Below are 21,658 nucleotides of genomic sequence, written 5' to 3' on the forward strand. Positions count from 1 at the left end.
TGCGCCTCCCCACCTTGTAGACTGAGCTGCACTGCCCCACCTTGTAGACTGAGCTGCGCCTCCCCACCTTGTAGACTGAGCTGTGCTGCCCCACCTTGTAGACTGAGCTGCACTGCCCCACCTTGTAGACTGAGCTGCGCTGCCCCACCTTGTAGACTGAGCTGCACTGCCCCACCTTGTAGACTGAGCTGCGCCTCCCCACCTTGTAGACTGAGCTGCACTGCCCCACCTTGTAGACTGAGCTGCACTGCCCCACCTTGTAGACTGAGCTGCGCCTCCCCACCTTGTAGACTGAGCTGCCCCTCCCCACCTTGTAGACTGAGCTGCCCCTCCCCACCTTGTAGACTGAGCTGCGCCTCCCCACCTTGTAGACTGAGCTGCGCCTCCCCACCTTGTAGACTGAGCTGCGCTGCCCCACCTTGTAGACTGAGCTGTGCTGCCCCACCTTGTAGACTGAGCTGTACTGCCCCACCTTGTAGACTGAGCTGCGCCTCCCCACCTTGTAGACTGAGCTGCGCCTCCCCACCTTGTAGACTGAGCTGCGCCTCCCCACCTTGTAGACTGAGCTGCCCCTCCCCACCTTGTAGACTGAGCTGCACCTCCCCACCTTGTAGACTGAGCTGCGCCTCCCCACCTTGTAGACTGAGCTGCCCCTCCCCACCTTGTAGACTGAGCTGCACCTCTGAGCTGCACCTCCCCACCTTGTAGACTGAGCTGCGCCTCCCCACCTTGTAGACTGAGCTGCACCTCCCCACCTTGTAGACTGAGCTGCGCCTCCCCACCTTGTAGACTGAGCTGCGCCTCCCCACCTTGTAGACTGAGCTGCGCCTCCCCACCTTGTAGACTGAGCTGCACCTCCCCACCTTGTAGACTGAGCTGCACCTCCCCACCTTGTAGACTGAGCTGCGCCTCTATGTAAAATAAATCAAATATACAGTACCATTTAACAGTTTGGACACACCTCCTCATTCAAGGGTTTTTCTTTATTTTTACTATTTTCTAGACTGTAGAATAATAGTGAAGACATCAAAACTATGAAATTACACATATGGAATCAAGTAGTAACCAAAACAGTGTTAAACAAATCAAATGAATAAAACCCCTTGAATGAGTAGGTGTCCAAACATTTGACTGGTACTGTATGTACAGTATATATATTTTTCACACACACACACACACACACACACTGTGAATTACAGGAATTGCTCTTGTCTGGCCCTCATAACTATGGTCCATGTTAGGTTGACCATTGAAAAATGAAATTACCAGGATAATTCTAGGAAAAATAGGAAAATATTTAAATATGAATTCATTTAAATGTATTAATTCAATCACAGTGTCTGCTGGTTTATTGGTTATTCTTGAAGGTGTTAAATCTCCCGGCCCTCCCCCTAGAATGACTCATCAGCAGCACCTTGGTAAAATATCCTGGGGAGAACTCTGTACAGGCTCTGTGATGAAGCTATTATGTCATGACTAATAAGGGTTTATTTAATAGTTGTATTGTTGATCCAGAGGGGGAGCAGGAGGAGCGGTGGCTGCAGGATGCCGGTCTCTCCACTCTGATCAGGCAGCAGAAACCAGACAGAGACAGGGACACTGAGGACCAGGATGTTGACCAGGCCATACTGCTGTCCACTCTGACCCGTACGCAGGCCGCTGCCGTCCAGAGGAGACTGGACTCCTACACACTGTCCCTGAGGAAGAGGAGCAAACACCCACCACGTGACGTCAGGGACGTCTTCAGCTCATCAGCCTCCTCTATTGCTCAGGTCAGACTGACTGCTGACACAATGTTAGTACTGTCTTACTGTCAGACTGACTGCTGACACAATGTTAGTAGTCTCTTTCTGTCAGACTGACACATTGTTAGTAGTCTCTTTCTGTCAGACTGACACATTGTTAGTACTGTCTTACTGTCAGACTGACACATTGTTAGTAGTCTCTTTCTGTCAGACTGACACATTGTTAGTAGTCTCTTTCTGTCAGACTGACACATTGTTAGTAGTCTCTTTCTGTCAGACTGACACATTGTTAGTACTGTCTTACTGTCAGACTGACACATTGTTAGTACTGTCTTACTGTCAGACTGACACATTGTTAGTAGTCTCTTTCTGTCAGACTGACACATTGTTAGTAGTCTCTTTCTGTCAGACTGACACATTGTTAGTAGTCTCTTTCTGTCAGACTGACACATTGTTAGTAGTCTCTTTCTTACAGACTGACACATTGTTAGTAGTCTCTTTCTGTCAGACTGACACATTGTTAGTAGTCTCTTTCTGTCAGACTGACACATTGTTAGTACTGTCTTACTGTCAGACTGACACATTGTTAGTAGTCTCTTTCTGTCAGACTGACACATTGTTAGTAGTCTCTTTCTGTCAGACTGACACATTGTTAGTAGTCTCTTACTGTCGGACTGACACATTGTTAGTAGTCTCTTTCTGTCAGACTGACACATTGTTAGTAGTCTCTTTCTGTCAGACTGACACATTGTTAGTAGTCTCTTTCTGTCAGACTGACACATTGTTAGTAGTCTCTTTCTGTCAGACTGACACATTGTTAGTAGTCTCTTTCTGTCAGACTGACACATTGTTAGTAGTCTCTTACTGTCGGACTGACACATTGTTAGTAGTCTCTTACTGTCGGACTGACACATTGTTAGTAGTCTCTTTCTGTCAGACTGACACATTGTTAGTAGTCTCTTACTGTCGGACTGACACATTGTTAGTAGTCTCTTACTGTCGGACTGACACATTGTTAGTAGTCTCTTACTGTCGGACTGACACATTGTTAGTAGTCTCTTACTGTCGGACTGACACATTGTTAGTAGTCTCTTACTGTCGGACTGACACATTGTTAGTAGTCTCTTACTGTCGGACTGACACATTGTTAGTAGTCTCTTACTGTCGGACTGACACATTGTTAGTAGTCTCTTTCTGTCAGACTGACACATTGTTAGTACTGTCTTACTGTCAGACTGACACATTGTTAGTACTGTCTTACTGTCAGACTGACACATTGTTAGTACTGTCTTACTGTCAGACTGACACATTGTTAGTACTGTCTTACTGTCAGACTGACACATTGTTAGTACTGTCTTACTGTCAGACTGACACATTGTTAGTAGTCTCTTACTGTCAGACTGACACATTGTTAGTACTGTCTTACTGTCAGACTGACACATTGTTAGTACTGTCTTACTGTCAGACTGACACATTGTTAGTACTGTCTTACTGTCAGACTGACACATTGTTAGTACTGTCTTACTGTCAGACTGACACATTGTTAGTACTGTCTTACTGTCAGACTGACACATTGTTAGTACTGTCTTACTGTCAGACTGACACATTGTTAGTACTGTCTTACTGTCAGACTGACACATTGTTAGTACTGTTTTACTGTCAGACTGACACAATGTTAGTAGTCTCTTTCTGTCAGACTGACACATTGTTAGTAGTCTCTTTCTGTCACTGTTCTTCCTCAAGGATCATTCTGTAGGATTTCCTTTTCCTTTCCACATTGTTTCATACTGTCTCTTCTTAGTGGTGCAATCAGTCCGTAGATATTATTTTTCCTGTGATAACAGGATGGATTTCCTGTGATAACAGGATGGATATCCTGTGATAACAGGATGGATTTCCTGTGATAACAGGATGGATTTCCTGTGATTAACAGGATGGATTTCCTGTGATAAAAGGATGGATTTCCTGTGATAACAGGATGGATTTCCTGTGATAACAGGATGGATTTCCTGTGATAACAGGATGGATTTCCTGTGATAACAGGATGGATTTCCTGTGATTAACAGGATGGATTTCCTGTGATAACAGGATGGATTTCCTGTGATAACAGGATGGATTTCCTGTGATAACAGGATGGATTTCCTGTGATAACAGGATGGATTTCCTGTGATTAACAGGATGGATTTCCTGTGATAACAGGATGGATTTCCTGTTCATGCAGCTGAAACGAAACAAACACACAGCTTTCAGGTTTTTGTTTGTTCTATGGTTTTACACCAGCTGAGTCAAGTACACATCCAATGCAAGGTTTACTCTAGTCCACACAGAGTACATCTCCCAGAGTCCCTTTGGTTTAAATAATATCCTTCACTGTATTCCTTCCTCTATTCTCACTGGTGCCGGAGTTCTACAAAGACAGTTGACCTATCAGAATAAAGGAAAATCACATGTAAAGGCCATTCTTTGTCGTCTGAGCTCCCGAGATGGAGTAAAATAGGTGTTTCTCTGATCCTATCAGCTGTTTAACACTAGAAAACAATTATTCTCTCCGTGCTTCCATTCAGTCATCAGACACCATGAAGTGACATGACACTGTAAAGAGACTAACTGTTACTGTACTCGAGCTCATCCTACCTCTGCTGGTAGACATGTTTGTTTGCTCTATGGGTTCTAGGAAGTTTTACTGCAAAAGCACTTTGCGACAAACTGCCCATGTTAAAAAGGACTTTGTCAATCAATGTGATAGATTAGTTGACATGTTTCCTTCTCTTCTCTCCACTCAGACACCTCTACCGGAGTGTCAAGACTCTGAGTCTACAGAGCCTAAATCATCTCTACCAGAGTGTCAAGACTCTGAGCCTACAGAGCCTAAATCATCTCTACCAGAGTGTCAAGACTCTGAGCCTACAGAGCCTAAATCATCTCTACCAGAGTGTCAAGACTCTGAGCCTACAGAGCCTAAATCATCTCTACCAGAGTGTCAAGACTCTGAGCCTACAGAGCCTAAATCATCTCTACCGGATGACAGTATGGAGACCGTCAACAAGACACCACTACAAGGTACCAGCTATCTACATCTTTACTCCATATGTACCTGACAGTATAACATACATTGACCGTGTGTGTGTGTGTGTGTGTGTGTGTGTGTGTGTGTGTGTGTGTGTGTGTGTGTGTGTGTGTGTGTGTGTGTGTGTGTGTGTGTGTGTGTGTGTGTGTGTGTGTGTGTGTACATTCTCTCTTCTGATTGGTTCAGATGAATCCTGAACTCGCACTCCACAGACCAGCTGGTCTAAGGTGAAATAAACTTAATTAAAGATCCAATCGAATCCAATTGCATTTGTCACATGCTTACTTACAAGCCCTTAACCAACAAAGCAGTTTTAATAAAATACCCCCAAAAAGTAAGCGATAAGAATAACAAGTAATTAAAGAGTAGAGTTGTTAAAGTGGCTATGCAAAGATAATAACAGAGAGTAGCAGCAGCATGGAGGGGGGGGGGGGGGAGGGGGGGGGGGCAATGCAAATAGTCTGGGTATCCATTTGACTAGATGTTCAGGAGTCTTATGGCTTGGGGGTAGAAGCTGTTTAGAAGCCTTTTGGACCTAGACTTAGTGCTCCGGTACCGCAGTAGCAGAGAGAACAGTCTATGACTGGGATGGTTGGAGTCGTTGACAATTTTTAGGGCCTTCCTCTGACACCGACTGGTATAAAAGTCCTGGATGGCAGGAAGCTTGGCCCCAGTGATGTACCGGCCTGATCACCTTTGGGGTCAGCATTAATGAGCAAACATTTAATTGTGTTTTACTACCTCAGACCTACATTATGCTAACCGTTATGACTGCTATGAGGTACACTATCATTAACACATCAACCTGATTTTGTTTGTCAAGAGGTCAGCTTGGACCAGCAGAAGAAGCATGGAGGTGCCCCTAAAGAGGAGATTTTCATCACAGACGTGGCCTACTGCGAACAGGCGGCCATCTTGTTAAAACAGGCTAAGCTGCCTCAGATAAAGAACAGCTGCAAGAGGAAGGAGGACGGCACACTTCCTGTAAGAGTCTCTCTCTCTCACTCGGTACACATGCAATGCGTGGAACACATCATCTTAGGCATTAAAACAGAAAAACTCTCCTCCTACACCAACTCAGACTGGGACCCTGTACAGTAGGTTAGATAACAGTGTTAGGAACTCAGACTCAAGGGGGAGGGGGAGGGGGGAGAGGGGGAGGGGGAGAGAGGGAGGGGGGAGGGGGAGAGGGGGAGGGGGGAGAGGGGGAGAGGGGAGGGGGGAGACAGGAGGGAGAGAAAGAGAGGGAGGAATAGAGATGACATGTATCCATTGCTAAGTCTCTCTCTCTCTCTCTCTCTCTGTCTCTCTCTCTCTGCCTCTCTCTCTCTCTCTCTCTCTCTCTCTGTCTCTCTCTCTCTCTCTCTCTCTCTCTCTCTCTCTGTCTCTCTCTCTCTCTCTCTCTGTCTCTCTCTCTCTCTCTCTCTCTCTCTCTCTCTCTCTCTCTCTCTCTCTCTCTCTGTCTGAATCTCTGTCTCTCTCTCTCTCTCCCCCTCCCCCTCCCCCCACAGAGGGTGATCTGCCCCCAGTGTCGTCTGGGTGTAACTCGCATCCAGGACTTGTCCAACCAGGACATGAAAAAGGTACGTCAGCTGGCCCTGATCGACATGACAGCGCTCTGTGACCTGCTGGAGCTCGATGTCAAACGACACAAGACCTGCAAGAGGAAGATCCCAGGTATGTGAACTCTCTAACACAACTTACACACACACACAAACTGCGAGCCCAGTGTGTGTGGCCTCTTGTGCTCCTCCTGCCTCTGCAGCCAAACGCATGTGTCAAGCCCTGGGAGATGTGAAAAGAGTACAGGAGTTGACAGCAATACTAACCTTTCCTCTCTCTCTCTCTCTCTCTCTCTCTCTCTCTCTCTCTCTCTCTCTCTCTCTCTCTATTTCGTTCACAGAGGGTGCCCTGTTTGGGGTTCCCCTGGCCACCCTGTTGGAGAATGACCAGAAAGTCAAACCCACTGCTTCCACTCCTCTCATCCTGCAAGCGGTAAGCTAAACATAATACCGACTTCTAGTATCTATCTTAAAAACCAAGAGCATGATGTCCTGCATGTCTGCTTCTGTTCTTATCTGTATGTATCTTCTACAGCTGCTGTGGTTCCTGGAGAAGAGGGGAGTTGACTCAGAGGGTATTCTGCGGGTTTCAGGCTCTCAGTCCAGAATCAAGGTGATATATTTTCCAATCTCTTGTTTCTAATTAGAAAATAGAATATGCACATCCAATAAGTTGCATGTGCAGGGTACAAACACCATACAGTCATGAAAGAAAGATGCCTGTACACTGTTCAACAATGTTGTCTGTTTCTCCCTGTGGTCAGAAGCTGCAGCAGGACCTGGAACAGAAATTCTACTCTGGAGGGTTCATCTGGGACGAGGTCAGTCCTAACGATGTTGCTGCCCTGTTAAAGAAGTTTATCAGAGAACTACCATCTCCACTTCTCACCGCGGAGCACCTCAACACCTTCAGTGCTACCAGGGGTGAGTCGGCACACAGACAATCCCCTATCTATTTATTTACCCGCCAAGATAAAACCTTTAATGTGTCTCTATAGTCCAGCGTTTTGGATATGAGATCAAATGTTTTATCGTATCTGTTATACCATTTAGAAATGAATGGTCAATACTTTTTGTCATTTTGGAGTCACTTTTATTGTAAATAAGAATAGAATTATGGATAACCATGAATGAATCATAAATAATGATGAGTGAGAAAGTTACAGAGGCATAAAAATCATACCCCGAACTCATGCTAACTGTGAGTTCAGTATGTTTTGGGGATATGATCTTTGTGCATCTGTAAATTTCTCACTCATTATTATTCACGATTCATTCAGGATTATCAGTAATCATGGTAGCATCCACATTAATGTAGAAGTGTTTAGAAACATATTATATTCTTATTTACAATAAAAGTGACTCCAAAATGACACAATAGATCATTTATAATTGATTTATTTTGGGCACAACAGAATCTGAAACACAACCAAAACAAACTGAAAATGCATCCAACAAGTTTGTAGAGTCACAAGCTTGATGTAGTCCACACATTTTTACAAATACTTATGCCTCCTTCAAATGGGGGGACTAGATACATAAAGTGCTTTCATTTCTAAATGGTATAACAGATACGTATGAAAATACCCTCAAATAAAAGGTGACATTGTGTACTGTCATATAAATATAAATTTGATCTCAAAGTATAGAGCCACATTAAAAGTTTTAGCTTCACTGTCCAAATCTAAATATGTCAGGAGAGTATATATAGTCATTACTTAGTCTGAGTGTATATAGTCATTACTTAGTCTGAGTGTATATAGTCATTACATAGTCTGAGTATATATAGTCATTACTTAGTCTGAGTATATATAGTCATTACTTAGTCTGAGTATATATAGTCATTACTTAGTCTGAGTATATATAGTCATTACTTAGTCTGAGTATATATAGTCATTACTTAGTCTGAGTATATATAGTCATTACTTAGTCTGAGTGTATATAGTCATTACTTAGTCTGAGTATATATAGTCATTACTTAGTCTAAGTGTATATAGTCATTACTTAGTCTAAGTGTATATAGTCATTACTTAGTCTGAGTATATATAGTCATTACTTAGTCTGAGTATATATAGTCATTACTTAGTCTAAGTGTATATAGTCATTACTTAGTCTGAGTGTATATAGTCATTACTTAGTCTGAGTGTATATAGTCATTACTTAGTCTGAGTGTATATAGTCATTACTTAGTCTGAGTGTATATAGTCATTACTTAGTCTGAGTGTATATAGTCATTACTTAGTCTGAGTGTATATAGTCATTACTTAGTCTGAGTGTATATAGTCATTACTTAGTCTGAGTGTATATAGTCATTACTTAGTCTGAGTGTATATAGTCATTACTTAGTCTGAGTGTATATAGTCATTACTTAGTCTGAGTATATATAGTCATTACTTAGTCTGAGTGTATATAGTCATTACTTAGTCTGAGTGTATATAGTCATTACTTAGTCTGAGTGTATATAGTCATTACTTAGTCTGAGTGTATATAGTCATTACTTAGTCTAAGTGTATATAGTCATTACTTAGTCTGAGTGTATATAATCATTACTTAGTCTGAGTGTATATAGTCATTACTTAGTCTGAGTGTATATAGTCATTACTTAGTCTGAGTGTATATAGTCATTACTTAGTCTGAGTATATATAATCATTACTTAGTCTGAGTGTATATAGTCATTACTTAGTCTGAGTGTATATAGTCATTACTTAGTCTGAGTATATATAATCATTACTTAGTCTGAGTGTATATAGTCATTACTTAGTCTGAGTATATATAGTCATTACATAGTCTGAGTATATATAGTCATTACTTAGTCTGAGTGTATATAGTCATTACTTAGTCTGAGTGTATATAGTCATTACTTAGTCTGAGTATATATAGTCATTACTTAGTCTGAGTGTATATAGTCATTACTTAGTCTAAGTGTATATAGTCATTACTTAGTCTGAGTATATATAGTCATTACTTAGTCTGAGTGTATATAGTCATTACTTAGTCTGAGTATATATAGTCATTACTTAGTCTGAGTGTATATAGTCATTACTTAGTCTAAGTGTATATAGTCATTACTTAGTCTGAGTATATATAATCATTACTTAGTCTGAGTATATATAATCATTACTTAGTCTGAGTATATATAGTCATTACTTAGTCTGAGTATATATAGTCATTACTTAGTCTGAGTATATATAGTCATTACTTAGTCTGAGTATATATAATCATTACTTAGTCTGAGTATATATAGTCATTACTTAGTCTGAGTATATATAGTCATTACTTAGTCTGAGTATATATAGTCATTACTTAGTCTGAGTATATATAGTCATTACTTAGTCTGAGTGTATATAGTCATTACTTAGTCTGAGTCAGTTTTCATTATGTATCTAAGCATTTCACACGCACACACACACACACACACACACAGTTTAGTTTTACTATCCTTGTGGGGAGCAAACAATTTATTCCCTAACCCCTAAACCTAACCCTAACCGTAACCCCTAACCTTAACTCCTAACCCTAACCTTAACCCCTAACCGTAACACTAACCCATAACCCTAACCTTAACCCTTAACCCCTAACTGTAACCCATAACCCTAACCTTAACCCTTAACCCCTAACCTTAACCCCTAACCTTAACCCCTAACCATAACCCTAACCCATAACCCTAACCTTAACCCTTAACCGCTAACCTTAACCCCTAACCTTAACCCTTAACCCCTAACCTTAACCCTTAACCGCTAACCTTAACCCTTAACCTTAACCCTTAACCCCAACCCTTAGCCCCAAACCTTAACCCCTAACCGTAAACCCCTAACCGTAAACCCCTAACCTTAACCCCTAACCTTAACCCCTAACCGTAACCCTTAACCCTTAACCCCTAACCTTAACCCCTAACCTTAACCCCTAACCGTAACCCTTAACCCCTAACCTTAACTCCTAACCCTAACCTTAACCCCTAACCTTAACCCCTAACCTTAACCCCTAACCATAACCCTTAACCCCTAACCTTAACCCCTAAGCTTAACCCCTAACCGTAACCCTTAACCCCTAACCTTAACTCCTAACCCTAACCTTAACCCCTAACCTTAACCCCTAACCTTAACCCCTAACCATAACCCTTAACCCCTAACCTTAACCCCTAACCTTAACCCCTAACCTTAACCCCTAACCATAACCCGTAACCCCTAACCGTAACCCCTAACCTTAACCCCTAACCATAACCCTTAACCCCTAACCTTAACCCCTAACCGTAAACCCCTAACCGTAAACCCCTAACCTTAACCCCTAACCTTAACTCCTAACCCTAACCTTAACCCCTAACCTTAACCCCTAACCTTAACCCCTAACCGTAACCCTTAACCCCTAACCTTAACTCCTAACCCTAACCTTAACCCCTAACCTTAACCCCTAACCGTAACCCTTAACCCCTAACCTTAACTCCTAACCCTAACCTTAACTCCTAACCTTAACCCCTAACCATAACCCTTAACCCCTAACATTAACCCCTAACCTTAACCCCTAACCTTAACCCCTAACCTTAACCCCTAACCATAACCCTTAACCCCTAACATTAACCCCTAACCCTAACCTTAACCCCTAACCTTAACCCCTAACCATAACCCTTAACCCCTAACCTTAACCCCTAACCTTAACCCCTAACCCTAACCTTAACCCCTAACCTTAACCCCTAACCATAACCTTTAACCCCTAACCTTAACCCCTAACCCTAACCTTAACCCCTAACCTTAACCCCTAACCATAACCCTTAACCCCCAACCTTAACCCCTAACCCTAACCTTAACCCCTAACCTTAACCCCTAACCATAACCCTTAACCCCTAACCTTAACCCCTAACCTTAGCCCCTAACCATAACCCTTAACCCCTAACTGTAACCCTTAACCCTAAATCTATACAGTGCATGAAACTATTCAGACCCGTTGACTTTGTCCACATGTTGTTACGTACCAGCCTTATCCTAAAATTATTACAAAAAAAATTTTCCCTCACCAATCTACACACAACATCCCATAATGACAAAGGGAAAATAGGTTTTTAGACATTTTTGCAAATGTATTAAAATTAAAGAAAATGAATACCTTATTTACATATATACGTATTCAGTATTCAGACCCTTTACTATGAGACTCAAACTTGAGCTCAGGTGAATCCTATTTCCATTGACCATCCTTGAAATGATTCTACAACTTGATTGGAGTCCACCTGTGTTAAATTCAATTGATTGGACATGATTTGGAAAGGCACTCACCTGTCTAGATAATGTCCTACAATAAACAGTGCATGTCAGAGCAACAACCAAGCCATGAGGTTGAAGGAATTGTCCATAGAACTCCGAGACAGGATTGTGTCTAGGCACAGATCTGGGGAAGGGTACCAAAAATATCTGCAGCATTGAAGGTCCCCAAGAACACAGTAGCCTCCATCATTCTTAAATGGAAGAAGTTTGGAACCACCAAGACTCTTCCTAGAGCTGGCCACATGGCCAAACTGAGCAATCGGGAGAGAATGTCCTTGGTCAGACGGGGTAACCAAGAACCAGATGGTCACTCTGAAAGAACTCCAGAGTTCCTCCGTGGAGATGGGAGATGGGACTTTCCAGAAGGACAACAATCTCTGCAGTACTCCACCAATCAGGCCTTTATGGTAGAATGGCCAGACAGAAGCCACTCTTCAGTAAAAGGCACATAAAAGCCTACTTAGAGTTTGCCAAAAGGCACTTAAAGGACTCAAACAATGAGAAACAAGATTATCTGGTCTGATGAAACCAAGATTGAACTCTTTGGCCTGAATGCCAAGCATCACACCTGGAGGAAACCTGCCACCATCCCTACGGTGAAGCATGGTCGTGGCAGTATCATGCTCTGGAGATGTTTTTCAGCGGCAGGGACTGGGAGACTAGTCAGGATCGAGGGAAAGATGAACGGAGCAAAGTACAGAGCGATCCTTGATGAAAACCTGCTCCAGAGCGCTCAGGACCTCAGACTGGGGCATAGCTTCACCTTCCAACAGGATAACGACCCTAAGCACACAGCCAAGACAACGAAGGAGTGGCTTCGGGACAAGTCTCTGAATGTCCTTGAGTGGCCCAGCCAGAGCCCGGACTTGAACCCGATCGAACATCTCTGGAGAGACCTGAAAATAGCTGTGCAGCGACACTCCCCATCCAACTTGACAGAGCTTGAGAGGATCTGCAGAGAAGAATGGGAGAAACTCCCCAAATAAAGGTGTGCCAAGCTTGTAGTGTCATACCTAAGAAGACTCATGGCTGTAATCGCTGCCAAAGGTGCTTCAACAAAGTACTGAGTAAAGGGTCTGAATACTCATGGAAATGTTAGATTTACATTTTTATTTCTTTATACATTTGCAAAAAAAAAACTAACTTCTAACCCTAAACCTAACCCTAACTTCTAACCCTAAACCTAACCCTAACTTCTAACCCTAAACCTAACCCTAACTTCTAACCCTAAACCTAACCCTAACTTCTAACCCTAAACCTAACTTCTAACCCTAAACCTAACCCTAACTTCTAACCCTAAACCTAACCCTAACTTCTAACCCTAAACCTAACCCTAACTTCTAACCCTAAACCTAACCCTAACTTCTAACCCTAACCCTAACTTCTAACCCTAAACCTAACCCTAACTTCTAACCCTAAACCTAACCCTAAACCTAACCGTAACTTCTAACCCTAAACCTAACCCTAACTTCTAAACCTAACCCTAACTTCTAACCCTAAACCTAACCCTAACTTCTAACCCTAACACCTAACCCTAACTTCTAACCCTAAACCTAACCCTAACTTCTAACCCTAAACCTAACCCTAACTTCTAACCCTAAACCTAACCCTAACTTCTAACCCTAAACCTAACCCTGACTTCTAACCCTAAACCTAACCCCTGAGCCTAAAATGTCCCGACAAATTGTCCTTGTTTTACTATCCTTGTGAGGACTTCTGGTACCCACAAAAACACACACACACACACACACACACACACACACACACACACACACACACACACACACACACACACACACACACACACACACACACACACACACACTCATCTCCTATGACTGCCCAGTCACACAGCCATGCATGCTGTACAGATCTAAGTCTAGGTCTCCTTACTGTATCGGCAGCAGAACGCAGTGCTAATCTTTTATGTCCATACTACTTAGAGGTCTAATGAAGATAAACAACATGATAGCCTTTAAGCTGCTCGTCTGAATCTGCTATTGTCACGCCCTGACCTTAGAGATCCTTTTTATGTCTCTATTTGGTTTGGTCAGGGTGTGATTTGGGGTGGGTGTTCTATTATTTGTATTTCTATGTTTTGGCCGGGTAGGGTTCTCAATCAGGGACAGCTGTCTATTGTTGTATTTCTATGTTTTGGCCGGGTAGGGTTCTCAATCAGGGACAGCTGTCTATCGTTGTCTATCTGATTGAGAACCATACTTAGGCAGCCCTTTTTCCCACCTATCTTTGTGGGAAGTTGACTTTGTTTATGGCGCATAGCCTTTAGCTTCACGGTTTGTTTTGTAGTGTTTGTTGTTTTTGTTCGGGGTCTTTTCTAATAAAAATAATATGTACCACACTAACCACGCTGCACCTTGGTCCTCTTCAGTCAACGGCCGTGACAGCTATACTATTAATAACGCCACTTCCGGTACAGTTTTAATGCCATTAAATAAATGACAGAATGATTCAAGTAATAAGTAGCTTGTGATGTGAATATGAAACTTTAGACACGTCTTCTTTACATTAGATTAATGATGAATCATTTGAAACCTAATGGCTTCCTGTCAGAGTCATTCATCTCTACAGATCAGATTATGGTTGGGCCAAAGGAAATGAAATGAGTGTGTGTTGATCCTTCATACCCCTGTTGTCTGTTCTGTCTTTCCCCTTCCTCCTGCTCTACAGACATCCCTGAGCTGAAACAGAAGCTACACGTTCTGAACCTCCTCATCCTCCTACTGCCTGAACCCAACAGGAACACACTCAAGGTATTCTGTGAGACTCCAAATGATTCCATGACCATGAAGTAACCAGATGGTTATAGCGATGCACTTTAAATTTCCACTTCTTCTGTATAATGTATTACATCTCAAACCTCCACACGTACATCTCGTAGGTGATGCATTAATGAGTCATATATCTCTTATATAATATAATGTGTCAACTCCTCCACGTATGGTAGGAGGTAATGGCATGAGAGGGCACTCTCAGCACCTTGATGAGTTGTTCTGCTCTTATGTAACTAGCTTGTGCTCTTGTTCACGTATGCGGAATAAATAATCGTGACTACTTGAATACTTTCACATTACTAGGTTGCCTTTAAGATGATATCATCATGGATGACTGTAGATGTCTGGTCTGATTCAACGTTTCAGAGCCTTTGTCCCTCTGTTGATGACACAGAATAACATTGTCAGAAAAACACTTCAGCCACCGTCATCGTTCAAGTCAACAATTTCAATCTTACGAAGAGAAAACATTTTTTATTACTGATAGAGGGGCTCACTGTAAAACAGGTCTCCTCTCCTTTTAAAGCACATTTCTGCGGGAACAGACAATAAAGGCTCCTTCTCCTCTCTGCAGGCTCTGTTGGAGTTTCTTTCCAAGGTAGTCTCCAGAGAGAGGAGGAACCGTATGAACCTGTGGGCCGTGTCCACCATCATGGCCCCCAACCTGTTCCTGTTCCTCCACAAGGCCGTACCCACCCGCCTCACTGACGGGGGGCCAGGGGAGGAGAAAGGACATGTTGAGAAGGTCCCCAACCTGTTCCTCCACAAGGCCGCACCCTCTCGCCTCACTGACGGGGGGCCAGGGGAAGAGAAAGGACATGCTGAGAAGGCTGCTGACATCATGAGGCTACTCATACGCTACCAGGACCTGCTCTGGACCGTAAGTAAAAACTTCAGGCTACCAACAACACTTTTCATTTAAGTATTTATTTACCAATAGAAACATCAGAAGCTTGGTTGGGTTTGTAGCAAGGGCACGGGAAGCAGGGGTGCAGTAGCGTCCCCTGGTGGCAAGATTGTAAAATTACACGAGGGAGTTAGCTAGCACACTAGAGTCCCAGACCATTCTAAATGACACAGTAGCAGTTAGGGGTGTTTAACTCATTCTAAATGACATACTAGCAGTTCGTTTTTTTTAAACTCATTCTAAATGACACAGTAGCAGTTAGTTTTTTTAAAACTCATTCTAAATTACACACTAGCAGTTAGGGGGGTTTAACTCCTTCTAAATGACACTGTAGCAGTTAGGGGGGTTTAACTCATTCTAAATGACACTGTAGCAGTTAGGGGGGTTTAACTCCTTCTAAATGACACTGTAGCAGTTAGGGGGGTTTAACTCCTTCTAAATGACACTGTAGCAGTTAGGGGGGTTTAACTCATTCTAAATGACACTGTAGCAGTTAGGGGGGTTTAACTCCTTCTAAATGACACTGTAGCAGTTAGGGGGGTTTAACTCCTTCTAAATGACACAGTAGCAGTTAGGGGTGTTTAACTCATTCTAAATGACACAGTAGCAGTTAGGGGGGTTTAACTCCTTCTAAATGACACTGTAGCAGTTAGGGGGGTTTAACCCATTCTAAATTAAAACTAGCAGTTCGGGGGGTTTAACTCATTCTAAATTAAAACTAGCAGTTCGGGGAGTTTTAACCCATTCTAAATTAAAACTAGCAGTTCGGGGGGTTTAACTCATTCTAAATTAAAACTAGCAGTTCGGGAGTTTTAACCCATTCTAAATTAAAACTAGCAGTTCGGGGGGTTTTAACTCATTCTAAATGACACACTAGCAGTTCGGGGGGGTTTTAACTCATTCTAAATTAAAACTAGCAGTTCGGGGGGTTTAACTCATTCTAAATTAAAACTAGCAGTTCGGGGGGTTTAACTCATTCTAAATTAAAACTAGCAGTTCGGGAGTTTTAACCCATTCTAAATTAAAACTAGCAGTTCGGGGGGTTTTAACTCATTCTAAATGACACAGTAGCAGTTCGTTTTTTTAAAACTAATTCTAAATGACACACTAGCAGTTCGGGGGGGTTTTAACTCATTCTAAATGACACACTAGCAGTTCGTTTTTTTTAAAACTCATTCTAAATGACACAGTAGCAGTTCGGGGGGGTTTTAACTCATTCTAAATGACACTGTAGCAGTTCGGGGGGTTTAACTCATTCTAAATGACACACTAGCAGTTAGGGGGGGTTTAACTCCTTCTAAATGACACTGTAGCAGTTAGGGGGGTTTAACCCATTCTAAATTAAAACTAGCAGTTCGGGGGGTTTAACTCATTCTAAATTAAAACTAGCAGTTCGGGAGTTTTAACCCACTCTAAATTAAAACTAGCAGTTCGGGGAGTTTTAACCCATTCTAAATTAAAACTAGAAGTTCGGGGGGTGTTTAACTCATTCTAAATGACACTGTAGCAGTTAGGGGTGTTTAACTCATTCTAAATGACACTGTAGCAGTTAGGGGTGTTTAACTCATTCTAAATGACACAGTAGCAGTTAGGGGGGTTTAACTCATTCTAAATGACACACTAGCAGTTAGGGGGGTTTTAACTCATTCTAAATGACACACTAGCAGTTCGGGGGGGTTTTAACTCATTCTAAATGACACAGTAACAGTTTTTTTTTTTTTTACTCATTCTAAATGACACAGTAGCAGTTCGGGGGGTTTTAACTCATTCTAAATGACACAGTAGCAGTTAGTTTTTTTAAAAACTCATTCTAAATGACACTGTAGCAGTTAGGGGTGTTTAACTCATTCTAAATGACACTGTAGCAGTTAGGGGGGTTTAACTCATTCTAAATGACACACTAGCAGTTAGGGGGGTTTTAACTCATTCTAAATGACACACTAGCAGTTCGTTTTTTTAAAACTCATTCTAAATTAAAACTAGCAGTTCGGGGGGTTTAACTCATTCTAAATTAAAACTAGCAGTTCGGGGGGTTTAACTCATTCTAAATTAAAACTAGCAGTTCGGGAGTTTTAACCCATTCTAAATTAAAACTAGCAGTTCGGGGGGGTTTTAACTCATTCTAAATGACACACTAGCAGTTCGGGGGGGTTTTAACTCATTCTAAATGACACAGTAGCAGTTCGGGGGGGTTTTAACTCATTCTAAATGACACTGTAGCAGTTAGGGGGGGTTTAACTCCTTCTAAATGACACTGTAGCAGTTAGGGGGGTTTAACCCATTCTAAATTAAAACTAGCAGTTCGGGGGGTTTAACTCATTCTAAATTAAAACTAGCAGTTCGGGAGTTTTAACCCATTCTAAATTAAAACTAGCAGTTCGGGGGGGTTTTAACTCATTCTAAATGACACTGTAGCAGTTAGGGGTGTTTAACTCATTCTAAATGACACTGTAGCAGTTAGGGGTGTTTAACTCATTCTAAATGACACAGTAGCAGTTAGGGGGGTTTAACTCATTCTAAATGACACACTAGCAGTTAGGGGGGTTTTAACTCATTCTAAATGACACACTAGCAGTTCGGGGGGGTTTTAACTCATTCTAAATGACACAGTAGCAGTTTTTTTTTTTTTTACTCGTTCTAAATGACACAGTAGCAGTTCGGGGGGTTTTAACTCATTCTAAATGACACAGTAGCAGTTAGGGGGGTTTTAACTCATTCTAAATGACACAGTAGCAGTTAGTTTAAAAAAAAACTCATTCTAAATGACACTGTAGCAGTTAGGGGTGTTTAACTCATTCTAAATGACACTGTAGCAGTTAGGGGGGTTTAACTCATTCTAAATGACACACTAGCAGTTCGGGGGGTGTTTAACTCATTCTAAATGACACACTAGCAGTTCGGGGGGTGTTTAACTCATTCTAAATGACACACTAGCAGTTAGGGGGGTTTAACTCATTCTAAATGACACACTAGCAGTTCGGGGGGTGTTTAACTCATTCTAAATGACACACTAGCAGTTCGGGGGGTGTTTAACTCATTCTAAATGACACACTAGCAGTTAGTTTTTTTTTAACTCATTCTAAATGACACAGTAGCAGTTAGTTTTTTTTAAACTCATTCTAAATTACACACTAGCAGTTAGGGGGGTTTAACTCCTTCTAAATGACACTGTAGCAGTTAGGGGGGTTTAACTCATTCTAAATGACACTGTAGCAGTTAGGGGGGTTTAACTCCTTCTAAATGACACTGTAGCAGTTAGGGGGGTTTAACTCCTTCTAAATGACACTGTAGCAGTTAGGGGGGTTTAACTCATTCTAAATGACACTGTAGCAGTTAGGGGGGTTTAACTCATTCTAAATGACACTGTAGCAGTTAGGGGGGTTTAACTCCTTCTAAATGACACAGTAGCAGTTAGGGGGGTTTAACTCATTCTAAATGACACAGTAGCAGTTAGGGGGGTTTAACTCCTTCTAAATGACACTGTAGCAGTTAGGGGGGTTTAACCCATTCTAAATTAAAACTAGCAGTTCGGGGGGTTTAACTCATTCTAAATTAAAACTAGCAGTTCGGGGGTTTTAACCCATTCTAAATTAAAACTAGCAGTTCGGGGGTTTTTAACTCATTCTAAATGACATACTAGCAGTTCGGGGGGGTTTTAACTCATTCTAAATTAAAACTAGCAGTTCGAGGGGTTTAACTCATTCTAAATTAAAACTAGCAGTTCGGGGGGTTTAACTCATTCTAAATTAAAACTAGCAGTTCGGGAGTTTTAACCCATTCTAAATTAAAACTAGCAGTTCGGGGAGTTTTAACTCATTCTAAATGACACAGTAGCAGTTCGGGGGGTTTTAACTCATTCTAAATGACACACTAGCAGTTCGGGGGGGTTTTAACTCATTCTAAATGACATACTAGCAGTTCGGGGGGGTTTTAACTCATTCTAAATGACACACTAGCAGTTCGGGGGGGTTTTAACTCATTCTAAATGACACTGTAGCAGTTCGGGGGGTTTAACTCATTCTAAATGACACACTAGCAGTTAGGGGGGGTTTAACTCCTTCTAAATGACACTGTAGCAGTTAGGGGGGTTTAACCCATTCTAAATTAAAACTAGCAGTTCGGGGGGTTTAACTCATTCTAAATTAAAACTAGCAGTTCGGGAGTTTTAACCCACTCTAAATTAAAACTAGCAGTTCGGGGAGTTTTAACCCATTCTAAATTAAAACTAGGAGTTCGGGGGGTGTTTAACTCATTCTAAATGACACTGTAGCAGTTAGGGGTGTTTAACTCATTCTAAATGACACAGTAGCAGTTAGGGGGGTTTAACTCATTCTAAATGACACACTAGCAGTTAGTTTTTTTTTAACTCATTCTAAATGACACACTAGCAGTTCGGGGGGGTTTTAACTCATTCTAAATGACACAGTAGCCGTTTTTTTTTTTTTTACTCATTCTAAATGACACAGTAGCAGTTCGGGGGGTTTTAACTCATTCTAAATGACACAGTAGCAGTTAGTTTTTTTAAAAACTCATTCTAAATGACACTGTAGCAGTTAGGGGTGTTTAACTCATTCTAAATGACACTGTAGCAGTTAGGGGGGTTTAACTCATTCTAAATGACACACTAGCAGTTCGGGGGGTGTTTAACTCATTCTAAATGACACTGTAGCAGTTAGGGGGGTTTAACTCATTCTAAATGACACACTAGCAGTTCGGGGGGTGTTTAACTCATTCTAAATGACACACTAGCAGTTCGGGGGGTGTTTAACTCATTCTAAATGACACACTAGCAGTTCGGGGGGTGTTTAACTCATTCTAAATGACACACTAGCAGTTAGGGGGGTTTAACTCATTCTAAATGACACACTAGCAGTTCGGGGGGTGTTTAACTCATTCTAAATGACACTGTAGCAGTTCGGGGGGTTTTAACTCATTCTAAATGACACTGTAGCAGTTAGTTTTTTTTTTAACTCATTCTAAATGACACTGTAGCAGTTAGGGGGGTTTAACTCATTCTAAATGACACAGTAGCAGTTAGGGGGGTTTAACTCATTCTAAATGACACAGTAGCAGTTAGGGGGGGTTTAACTCATTCTAAATGACACAGTAGCAGTTAGGGGGGTTTAACTCATTCTAAATGACACTGTAGCAGTTAGGGGGGTTTAACTCATTCTAAATGACACAGTAGCAGTTAGGGGGGGTTTAACTCATTCTAAATGACACTGTAGCAGTTCGGGGGGTTTTAACTCATTCTAAATGACACTGTAGCAGCTAGTTTTTTTTTTTTACTCATTCTAAATGACACTGTAGCAGTTAGGGGGGTTTAACTCATTCTAAATGACACTGTAGCAGTTAGGGGGGTTTAACTCATTCTAAATGACACAGTAGCAGTTAGTTTTTTTTAACTCATTCTAAATGACACTGTAGCAGTTAGGGGGTTTTAACTCATTCTAAATGACACAGTAGCAGTTAGGGGTTTTTAACTCATTCTAAATGACACAGTAGCAGTTAGGGGTGTTTAACTCATTCTAAATGACACAGTAGCAGTTAGGGGGTGTTTAACTCATTCTAAATGACACAGTAGCAGTTAGGGGGTTTTAACTCATTCTAAATGACACAGTAGCAGTTAGGGGGGTTTAACTCATTCTAAATGACACAGTAGCAGTTAGGGGTGTTTAACTCATTCTAAATGACACAGTAGCAGTTAGGGGGTGTTTAACTCATTCTAAATGACACAGTAGCAGTTAGGGGGTTTTAACTCATTCTAAATGACACAGTAGCAGTTAGGGGTGTTTAACTCATTCTAAATGACACAGTAGCAGTTAGGGGTGTTTAACTCATTCTAAATGACACAGTAGCAGTTCGCAAAAAAAGCCTAAAATAAACGAGAAACATGTATTATTCCAAATTTGCAGCTCGTGGTTGGAACATTTATTCCCCTTCTTTAATCAACCTGTCTATTTTGAGTTTAAAATCATTTGGATATTAGTGTAGCTTGTCCTGTTTGTGTGGGTCCCAACAGTTAGATATTCTTTTAGAGGCAGTCATTGCTGGACAGCTAACGGGACCTTGTGTGTATGGTGAGCTGTCAGATCGATACTGAGTGAGAGTCACGTAGCCTAACGGATGGGAAGGAGAGAACCAACACCCACGCCGAGGTCAGCCCCCCCCCCCCTCCCCCGCTCAAACATCTTCCCGCAGCTATGGTGTGTGGGACACTCCCACCAATCTACCACCAACACTTACATCTTCACGCAGCTATGGTGTGTGGGACACTCCCACCAATCTACCACCAACACTTACATCTTCCCACCAATCTACCACCAACA

The 21,658-nt window shown here is 41.8% G+C and overlaps 1 protein-coding gene across 1 annotated transcript in view; it reads left to right on the forward strand.

The window, feature by feature from the left end:
• The window catches only part of LOC109879241 (rho GTPase-activating protein 40), a 43,946-nt gene that overhangs the window by 13,913 nt on the left and 8,375 nt on the right, over window positions 1-21,658 (forward strand). The window contains exons 3-11 of the mRNA XM_031826009.1: window positions 1,516-1,772; window positions 4,529-4,805; window positions 5,636-5,796; window positions 6,324-6,489; window positions 6,716-6,807; window positions 6,910-6,987; window positions 7,139-7,298; window positions 14,319-14,401; window positions 14,997-15,302. Of these exons, the coding sequence (XP_031681869.1) occupies window positions 1,516-1,772; window positions 4,529-4,805; window positions 5,636-5,796; window positions 6,324-6,489; window positions 6,716-6,807; window positions 6,910-6,987; window positions 7,139-7,298; window positions 14,319-14,401; window positions 14,997-15,302 (1,580 nt within the window). The remainder of the gene's footprint in view (window positions 1-1,515; window positions 1,773-4,528; window positions 4,806-5,635; window positions 5,797-6,323; window positions 6,490-6,715; window positions 6,808-6,909; window positions 6,988-7,138; window positions 7,299-14,318; window positions 14,402-14,996; window positions 15,303-21,658) is intronic.

Source organism: Oncorhynchus kisutch, linkage group LG1 (assembly GCF_002021735.2).
Source record: "Oncorhynchus kisutch isolate 150728-3 linkage group LG1, Okis_V2, whole genome shotgun sequence".
Lineage (NCBI taxonomy): Eukaryota > Metazoa > Chordata > Actinopteri > Salmoniformes > Salmonidae > Oncorhynchus > Oncorhynchus kisutch.